We start from the raw sequence: 10,261 nt of genomic DNA, 5'->3' as shown, positions 1-10,261 counted from the left end.
TCTCTCTCTCTCTTTCTCTGTGTGTGTGTGTGTGTGTGTGTGTGTCTTCGTGTGTGCGCGCGCATGCATGGCATGATGGTACATTCTGAAGAGATGGTACATTTTGTCTCTCTTCCTTGTTCCGACTAGCTCTGCCTGAGACACAGTGAGTCATTAGATTAACAGGAAAATGGTCCTTTGCTGTCAGGACACCAGTGAGCCCACTCTTAGCACAGAATTGGACTCCGAATACTACAATACCAGCCAGGAGCTTTTGTATGACATCAGGATACCTTGGGTGCTAAATTCAGAATGTCTTACATGGTATTAGAGATCAATGAAGCCAGGTATAGGACACATGGCAACATGGGGGAGGGATGGAGATTGGGAGACGGAAACCATCGAGGGTTCTGGAACATGCAAGTCTTTCCAAAGCTGCAGGATCACTTCTGAGTCAGGTTGATACGATTTGTGACTTTACTAGGGATTCTCTGGGGAACTGGTTCCAGAGAATCAGAGAACCAGGTGGAAATCAGCCTTACCAGGTCACCCACCTTAGCCCCCAGGGCAAAGGCACCTTGGAGAAAACTTCCAGGCTATGAAGTCAAATGTACGTGTCCTTTCTTCCAAGACAACATTGTGGAAACATCTTAACAGAGAAGGATGTGGCCATGAAGAGGGAAGAGGCCATGTGGCAAAGGAACTGGACAGTAGTTCCTATTTGGAGGGATGTCTCCCACAAAGCAGCACCTACCTTCTCTCCTATTCCAAACAGACTCTGCTGCTCTCAAAAAAAAAGCTAATATTTAGGGGGAAAATGACACATAATTGGAAAGAGAGAGAGAACAAACACAGGGGCACACACACACACACACACACTCCCGTTTACCTGCCGCCCCTTCCCTTGGCCTGTCTCCGTGGAGTGCAGGTAATGATGTGTGTAGCATGCCGTGGAGTGCTTGGTAGGTGACTGGTTCCACCTTGCACGTGCCATTCCCTCACATTTCCCTTTAATGTTCTCCATTATTTGGTCTGCATTAATAATGTTTGCAGGCTGATATCTTTAAAATTAATGAGGTGTTTACTCTCAGCCAAGAAACTCATTGAAATAAAATTAAAAAAAAAAAAGGCATTCTTTCCCCCACTCTCTCTTTCTTACTGAAAACGAGTGGACAGGAACTGGGGATGTGGTCAGTGGTAGACTGCTTGCCTGACACGAGAGAGGGCCTTGTTCGAGCCCTAGGATCACAAAACAAAGAAGAGTGAGCACACAATGGGCACGTCATTAAATTCTGAGTCAGAAAGAACTCTGGTCCAGAATCTCCTGCTCCGTGAGCAAGTGTTGTAATGGCTGCCTATCCATGGGCTGGCCACAAGGGAGGCTCAAACCCCAGTGCCCAAGTTTAATGGACATTTCTCTAGAAAACACACATCTTTCAATCAGCAAAGGCCACTCGTGCCTCAGAGTTAATCCCACTCTGACTCTTAGTATCTGGATTTAGTCTGGTCAGGAAGCACTCCGGCATTACCAAGGCCTGTTTCCAGGGACTCTATGTATGTGCACTCCTGACCTGTTTGCAGCCTCTATTTCCCAGCTGGATTCATTCTGTGGCATGAACGCCACCTTCCCACCCTGTCACAAGTGGCACCTTCACTTTGTGCAGCAAAGCAGGACCCTCTGCAGAATCCTAGCACTGTGAGTCTGAACCTGCCAGTGATCATGACAAAGTGGTTTGCTAGGAATGCCAGAGGAGCAGAAGCTCTGCAGCAGAAGTGGTGGCCACCACTGCCCTCCTCCCAGCCCCTCAAGACCGACAACTTTCCCCGGGAACAGTTTGGCCAAGAGTTACTCCCAGAGATACAACAGCATCATGTTGGCATGCCCACTGCATACTCTGGTGAGCAGTTGCTCCTCTGACCCTGAAGCCACTAGGAGCTTGTTTACTTTATCTCTGTCTGTCTGTCTGACTGTCTGTCTGTCTGTCTATCTATCTCTTTTTTTCTTTCACTTGTTTTTCTCCTCCCTCCCTCCTTCCCTTCCTCCCTCCCCCTTCCCTCTCCCCCTTTCCCTGTCTCCTTTCCTTTTCCTTCCTTTTTGAAATAGAATTTCATGTAGCCCAGGTTGGTCTCAAAAATCCATCCTAATCCTCAAGCCTCCACCTTCCCCGTGCTGGTGTCACAGGTGTGTGTCATCATGCTTGGTTTGTGTGGCCCGTGGGAATCCATGTAAGCTACCAACAGAGCTTCATCCCCAGCCTTACTCTTTCTCTCTGGGGGCCATGCGGACGACCGTCTGCTCATCCCTTCAGATATTTGGCTTAGTGATAGGACCGTTTTGTGCATCTGCTTCTAAAATTAATTGATAGTTTTCTCAATTAAAAATGGAACAATTACGATGATGAGAGTTTTTCTTAGTTTTTGTTTTTCCAATTCCTTGTCATGCTGATGGTGGGTAGACTGCTTTGAGCTTTATTCTCAGTGCCTATTAGAAATGATAATGTTTGTATAAGCCAAGAGGTTTGGCGATTTCTGCTGTGAGATGGGTCAGAGCCCTGGAATCTGTACACCGTTCTCTCTGATGCCCCTGTAGAAGGTTACAGAAGATCCGGTGCTACCAGGCTCGGGATCTCTGCTTGCAGATACTGTTGCACAGACGGATGAGCAGAGCAACCACAGCATGCTGCTCCCTGGTGGGAATGAGGACCTGCTACTGAGCAGATTCCACAGCTCAATAGAGAAGGCTGAGGACCGCAGAGACCAGGGTAACGGAGGGGAAGGAGAACCTACATTAAACTGAATCTGTGCGAAGTCTCCAGTGCTGCTCTGCCGGATGTGATAAGTGGAAGACACGGAAAGAAGTTGCCACTCACTGTCATTCAGAAAAGCCTTTTTATCATTCTCCATGTCTTCTCTGTTCCTCAGGAAGCCCAGGTCTATGTCTTCCACTGAAAGCCAAGAGAAACAATGGACTTCCTGGGGAAGAAATGGAGCTAGCACCACCACTTTCCCAACTCCCAGTTTTAGCTCTTCCTTTTATCCAGACCCACACCCCTGGTATTACCAGGATTTGAGTTAGAAAGTAGAGGTAGGGAACAAAAATATTTCTAGTTTTCACGAAACTATGAATTCAGAGTTTGGAGCCTGTACTCCACAGTGTATGAAGCATATCCTGTGACTTCTAGAACATTCTCAGTAGTGATAGAATGCTGATATTATAACGATAAATTAACAGCACTGGTGGGTTATATAGCACTGTGCCTTGTCTGAATTCTAGAAAAATCCACTGCATAAAGAGGTTTTTGTTTTTGTTTTCAATTCTCCTGCCCCTACCTCCAAAATGCTGGGATTTCAAGCTTGTGCAGTCATATCCAGCTGAGGTTTATTTTTATAATTTGTTTAATTTTATGCACATTGGTGATTTGCCTGCATCTACATCTCTGTGGGGGTGTCAGATCTCCTGGAACAGGTGTTACAGTTGTGAGCTGCCATGTGGGTGCTGGGAATTGACCCCCAAGTCCTCTGGAAGAGCAGCCAGTACTCTTAACTGCTAAGCCATCTCTCTAGCCCCTGAGGTTTATTTTTAAATAATGTGTAAGAATAAAATAGATCTGAAGTTAATATCATTTCACCTATGTATGCACACACAGCGTAAGTGTTCCCAGTAGACTATGGCTCTCGGGATTTATTTACCTGTGTGCAGAATGCTATTGAAGGTGAGACTGCAGTTCTGGATATCAAAGGGGAAAGCGTATGTCTGCAAACTGCACGCGGAGACCACCTGGATGGGCTTGTAGTTTCTAATGGTTCCAGAAGAGTTCACGTATACATAGGGCAGGTCAGGAGATCTTTCAACATCCACACTATATGAAACAGAAGAGAACCTGTTATGAAGAAGACCTTAGTCCTTTTGAACATACACAGAACTGGCTATGAGTTGGTAGTGACCATAAGACCCAAAGCAAAAGTTAGAAAGGAAAGAATGATACTTCCCATGAGATGGTTGGTCCTGAAGGATGCATTCAGAGATAATGAGTCTCATCAATTAACTCACAGCTTCAGCATAAACAGGAACTCCAAGCACCATGAATTAAATACATATCGTTTAAAATACGTTTATTTTATTTTAAATTATATATAGTGCATATGAGTGCAGGTGTCCATGGTGAACAGAAGAGGGCATCAGATCTTCAGGAGCTAAGTTACAGGGGGCTATAAGCTACTCAATATAGGTGCCGGGAAAAGCAGTACAAACTCTTAACTACTAAGTCATCTCTCCAGTCCCCTCAACTTGTATCTTTAGTGATGTCAACTCATGGCCATTCCATCCTGAATAGTCCTTATAGTACGATGACCCCCGTGACTAGAGAAAACAAAAGTATACTAGCAATGACTGAAAGTAAACAGCACTTGGCCCAAGCAGGTGGATCAATCCCAGGGCCACAGAGATACGTTCCAGCACACTTACAATTCATTAATGATGATATCAGGGGCCCAGATGGCACTGAGAGGGAGAGAGATCTCTTGAATCTCATCGAACAGACTAGAATTCCAGGACAAAAACTCATCATTCCAAACCTGTTAGGAGTCAAATGGAAAACACCAAAAACGAGAAGGTTAAGTCCACTGACATAACTGAGTACCGACCCGATTCATCAGCCCTTAAGGTGTTAGGGGGAAGGAAATCCAGTCTATGGCTACATCCTTGCATAGATTCTAATAAACTGGGCCCGTTTCTGAGCTAGGGGACTCTACCAAAGGCAATATTTCCTCCTCAGAATAGTGTTAGATCCCGATCAGGAAGGCAGCATGCAGAGAGACGGAGAATCACTCACCTCTCTGTACCACACACTTGTCTTTAATTTTTGATTCTGTACATCCTGCAGAGCAAAAAGAATTTCTCCATGCATCTGACAATTTAAGAGGGAGCAAAATCAAACCCAAGCAGCTAGTGCTGATCTTAAAAACATTACCTAGCCTCTTTGATACCCGAGTATTCTCAGTTCCTGCTTATCATGAACACCTGTGGCTTTGAATGTTGCTCCATTATCCAGGACAAAATAGCACTCTGACTGCACTTAACATTTTGAGTAATTTTCTAATCTCTTTTCCCCTCTAATTAGTTACTCTGCCATTAATCAAACAAAAAAACAAAATGGTATGTAGGTCTCAGCCAACACTGAGCTGGAAAGACCAAGCTTTTGTTTCTAATCAAGATGTTATTCATAATCCTTCGGTGAGAGCTATCCGTGCTGACACACGCAGCCATTCCTGTTAGCTTACTTTGTATTTAAATATGTCTGCTTATGAAACAGACTGATGAGCTCAATATAGGTGAGATATATGTTCAGGACAACAGGTATGAGTTCCCATGTCTGCGATAACTCCGTAATTTTTAATTAAAAAAATTATTTCCTGTGTATGAGACTTTTGCCTTAGTGTATATCTGTGTACCATGTTCATGCCTGGTGCCCATGGAAGCCAGAAAAGATCATTGGACTGCATAAAATTGAGATTACAGATGATGGTGAGCTACTATTTGGGTTCTGGGAATGAACCCAGATCCTCTGGAAGAACAGCCAGTGCTCTTAACCATTGAGCCACCTCTCACCTTGGTGACATTTTGCTTAAAGAGCCCCTTGCAACAGCAATAGGAGTATCAACAATGGTCCATATCCAACTCAGTAAGAAACATTCCAAAAATAAGAGTTATTTCACACATATAGTATCTTACAAATATTAATGATAAAAATGGATCATAAGCCTGGATAGTCAAGCTAAGACTAGAGAATGCTCAGATCCCTGTGACTCTGAAATAAGTGATGTTTTCTCAGATACCAGAGCAAAAACAACATGTGAAAAAAGTGAGGGGTTTTTTTTAATCAAAATTAAAAAGTTTTGTGTGGGACTGGAGAGATGGTTTAGCAGTTAAGAGGATGTGCAGCTCTTGCAGAAGACCTGAGTTTGGTTCCCAGACCCATATCTGGCAGCTCACAACTGTCTGTGACTACAGTTTCAAGGACTCTGATGGCTTCTTCTGGCCTACATAAACTCTTGCACACATAAAGACATGCAAGCACACACACACATATATAAAAATAAATATAAATATACTAGAGCTGGAGAAATGGCTCAACAGTTTAGAGAACTTGATCTTCCAACCAGTTCCATATATATGTATGTACACACACACACACACACACACGTAGGCAAACATCAGTACATACACTTCAAATAAAATTTTTAAAAATTTAAATTTATAAAAGTAAATAAAGCTGGGCAGTGGTGGCGCACGCCTTTAATCCCAGCACTTGGAAGGCAGAGGCAGATGGATTTCTGAGTTTGAGACCAGCCTGATCTACAGAGTGAGCTCCAGGACAGCCAGGGCTACACAGAGAAACCCTGTCTCGAAAACCAGAAAATAAATAAATAAATAAATATATAAAGTTATCAAATTTTTAATTGCATTATTCAAATGAAAGAGAGAAGGCCTAAATAGCAAAATTAGGAAAGAGCATTATTATTGTTGTTGTTGTTGTATGTGGTGGGTGGGTGTGTATTTGCCGTGGCACACGTGTTGAAGTCAGTTCTTGCCTTCAACTGTGAGTTCTGGGAATGGAACGAGCGCTTCGACCAACTGAGCCACCTCCCTGGTCCCAAGACATTACAACACATACCAAAGAAGCACAAAGGCTCCTAAGGGGCTCTATGAACAATTAGACAAAACCTAGGGCAAATGGATGACTTGCTAAATAACCTATTGAAGTCAAAGCACAGCTCAACAAAACCTAACTAGAGTGGAGTATGTCGATGGACGCCTGTGGTCCCGTTGCTTGGGAGGCAGAGGCAGGAGGACCCTGTACTTAAAGTCATCCTCGATTTTGTAAGTAGTTTAAGATTAGCCTGAAGTATATGAGACCCTGTCTTTACAAGCTCATCAGGGAGCTGGAGAGATAGCTCAGTAGTTAGGAGTCCTCTTGCAGAAGATCTGAGTTTGTTTCCTCTGCCTCCATCCCCTTAGTGCTGGGATCAGGTACTCATCTCCGTGCCCAGTTTATGCCAGGGTGAGGAAAAGAACCCAGGGCTTTGCACTGCACACTAAGCATGCATGCCCCAGCTGAGCTACCTCCCAAGCCCAAAAGAAACCCAATAACCTTTTCAGATTAAAGCTTCCCCTTGTTACAGTCAAGAAAAGTGAGTCAGTCGTTGCTGAATATGCATCTCTAGGTACTGTTGGAAAGAAGAAAGAGCAAGCAAACCAGGAGCGCTGCTTTCCAGGCTCAACAAAGGCTGTTTTGAACTCACTTGGTTCTACAGATTTTTATGGACTTTAAATAGATACTTGAGAGAGGCAGGTTTTAAAGCGGGTATGCAAAGTGAAAAGATTGAATTCACAAATATTTCCCTGAGGAACAGCTTGTAGGAGGACCAGTGGGGACCCCCAGCCAAGATTGGCTCAGCAGGGGTTCTGGAAAGGTTTTTTTCTTTTTCTTTCTTTTGCTTTTTTTCAGTCTTCTACTGAGAGCCCAAGATTAGGGGATGACACTTCACTTCGTTGGGAAATGTCTGAGCCTAGTGATTATGGAACACTCTGACCTTACTCACCCAAGTGCAGCTAGACTTAGTTATAATCCGTGAGGCTCCCCTACAGGTAGATATTTTTTAAAAGTCCAAAATGCAGTTTATATTGAAGGGAAACAAGCTATAAACTGTGTTTTCGTGGGACTACTTTTTTTTAAAAAAATGACCTGTGTCTGTATGTCTGAGTGTCTGTTTGGATGCACACAGATTCCATCGTGTGAGTATGGAGGTCAGAGGACAATCTGAGAACTGGGTTTTCTCCTTCTTCTATGTAGGTTCTGAGGAGGGAGCTGAGTGTCTCCCACTTGGAGGCACGCTTCTTTACCTGCTGAGGCTCTCACAGGAATATCATCTTCACTTCAACAACTGCATTATTTACTGATTTCCCTGTCACTGACCTGACACCCAATAAACCCAATAAGCTTCTCTCGTTGATCCGATGGCATGGTCTCTCTCTTTTCTGCTGTCATGTGATCCAACTGACTCTGATTACCAGCCATCTTGACACTGGCCCTCATTTCTCTCTTGCCTATTGCTTTGCTGTTTTACACCTAGAAATGAGATTTATAAATTTTTTTTTTCTGGTCCTAGAATCTGGCTAGGAAGATTCATCAGTTAGTCCTAAAGAACACAATGTCAAAAAGTAGTTTGAGGCTAAAGCCAACAATCTTTTCAATCTTTTTTCTTTTCTTTTCTTTCCTTTTCTTTTCTTTCTTTCTTTTTTTTTTTTTATCAAAGAAACAAGTTTCCCAATGCCAGCTGGTGAACGTAATTGGTTCTCTGGTGGCATTATTCACAGCTCTTCCCTCTGTGTGCCTCTCTTTTTTCTTTAGATACCCTCCATCTTGCTTGTTAAAAGCAAAGGATATTTCCGAGAATTGGAATTCATTAGTCTTCCTAACAGAGGGAGTCTATTTAGATCTAAATTGGTGGTTAGCAAATATACAGATAATTCTCCACACATTCTTATTTATCTTTCCTAGTTCCGGAGACTATGGAAACAGATGCCTCAACGTCTGGCTGGGAGGCTCCAGTCAATGGACTGGAATACAAAGGTATCCGGGATTCGGAATTGACAAAACTCAATAGAAACAAATTAAAACTCTTCACTGTTGAGTAGATTATCTCTATAATCAGATTTCCCTAAGGTACTCATAATACTCAGAAATTCGAAGACAAGACTGTAGGCTTTTCCATAAACAAAACAGGAGGCAAAAACATGGGAAGGGAGGAGAGGAGCCATGATGCGAGCAGGGCTGCGAATTCTTCATTCAGACACAAAGTTGCCAGCAGTACAGCTGCTGGCAGAAGCATCCGACAAGTTCGCTGCTCACAGAGGGAGCATGCTAGTCTGGGCAGACACAAATCTGAGTGATTTTTATCAGATCCTTTAGAACCATTTGCTGTGTGGCTGCAACTAATGTCATCTAAACTAGCCGCAACTAGCTCATCAAAATATAATAGTGACATTTATAAAGTGTCTCTGGAGTGACCTAATCATCAATAGAGATAATCTTAGAATTGGTGTTTTTTAATTCATTAGCTATTTTACACCACGGAGCTAGCATTCTTAGAAGTAAAATACATTAGAATTACAATGCATGTGGTGGGAAATAATAAAAGCAACCAAGTCTTTCCATCAGAAACCTTGTAACAACCTGGGCAGTGGTGGCTCACACTTTTAATCCCAGCACTTGGGAGGCAGAGGCAGTTGGATCTCTGAGTTCCAGGTCAATCTGGTCTACAGAGCAAGTTCTAGGACAGCCAAGGCTACACAAAAAACCCTGTCTCAAAAACAAGCAAACAAACACCTTATAAGGAATTAGGGAATGTGACTTTTGATTGCAGTTGTTTTTTAACATAGGGTCCCATGTACCCGAGGCTGCCCTCAAATTTTCTTTGTAGCTGAATCGTCATTGAATTCTTCGTTCTCTAGTTTCTACCTTTGAAGTACTGGTACTACAGGTGTGCCTGGCTACACATGGCAAAAATAGAAACACAACGAGAAACACAGATTTGGGCCAGGTGTGGAGGCCCACATCTGTAATCCCAGCACTTGAGAGGTAGAGGCAAGAGCATCAGGAGTTCAAGGTCAGCCTTGGCTACACTGTGAATATGGAAGATAACCTGTGCTATCTGAGACCTTTTCTCAAAACAAGCAAACAAAACAACAATAAAACCAAAAACATAGATTTAGGTGGATGAAACGAGAAAGATATCATTGTTACCTTGGAGAGATTGAGAGAACTTTCTTTTCAAAGCTGAAATTTGAAAGATTATAAAGGAGATGAAATGAAAACCAAGACCAGGGTTCCTGAAAGTACTGAGAAATATAAGACAAGGTAAGGCTGTCCAAAGGATCAAAGTAGAAGTGTAAGAACTTTCCAGATACCTAAAAATTGCTCTATCCAAGTGAGATATAGTGACCCATGCTATAACCCCAGTACTCAAAGGGGTGGGTGGTGGCCAGACAGATAGCTCAGTAAGTAAAATGTTTACCTTGTTGTCATGTGGTGTTTGTCAACTTGACACAAATCAGAACATAACTGCAGCTGAGGAAATGCCTCCATCAGATTGGTCTGTGGGTGTGTTTAGGGATGTGTTTTCTTAATTGAGAATTGATGAAGGAGTGCCCAGGCCACTGTGGGTGGTACCATCCCTGAGCAGGTGGGCCTGGGCTGTATAAGAAAGATAACTGAGCTGG

At 43.1% G+C, this 10,261-nt stretch overlaps 1 protein-coding gene across 1 annotated transcript; it reads right to left on the bottom strand.

The window, feature by feature from the left end:
- Positions 1 to 2,766: 2,766 nt before the first annotated feature.
- On the bottom strand, positions 2,767 to 8,057 carry LOC114616677 (5-hydroxytryptamine receptor 3B-like; the record flags this gene model as incomplete). Its single annotated transcript, XM_028762109.1, has 5 exons — positions 7,956 to 8,057; positions 4,812 to 4,886; positions 4,445 to 4,554; positions 3,670 to 3,839; positions 2,767 to 2,924 (listed from the first exon to the last, which is right to left on the bottom strand). Coding segments are annotated over exons 1-5 (615 nt in total), but the record flags the coding sequence as incomplete, so codon positions are not given.
- Between the last annotated feature and the right edge of the window lie 2,204 nt (positions 8,058 to 10,261).

This window comes from Grammomys surdaster, unplaced genomic scaffold, assembly GCF_004785775.1.
Source record: "Grammomys surdaster isolate TR1022 unplaced genomic scaffold, NIH_TR_1.0 332959, whole genome shotgun sequence".
Lineage (NCBI taxonomy): Eukaryota > Metazoa > Chordata > Mammalia > Rodentia > Muridae > Grammomys > Grammomys surdaster.
Note: the sequence above shows the minus strand (reverse complement) of the source record. Positions and strands in the feature narration are given on the sequence as shown.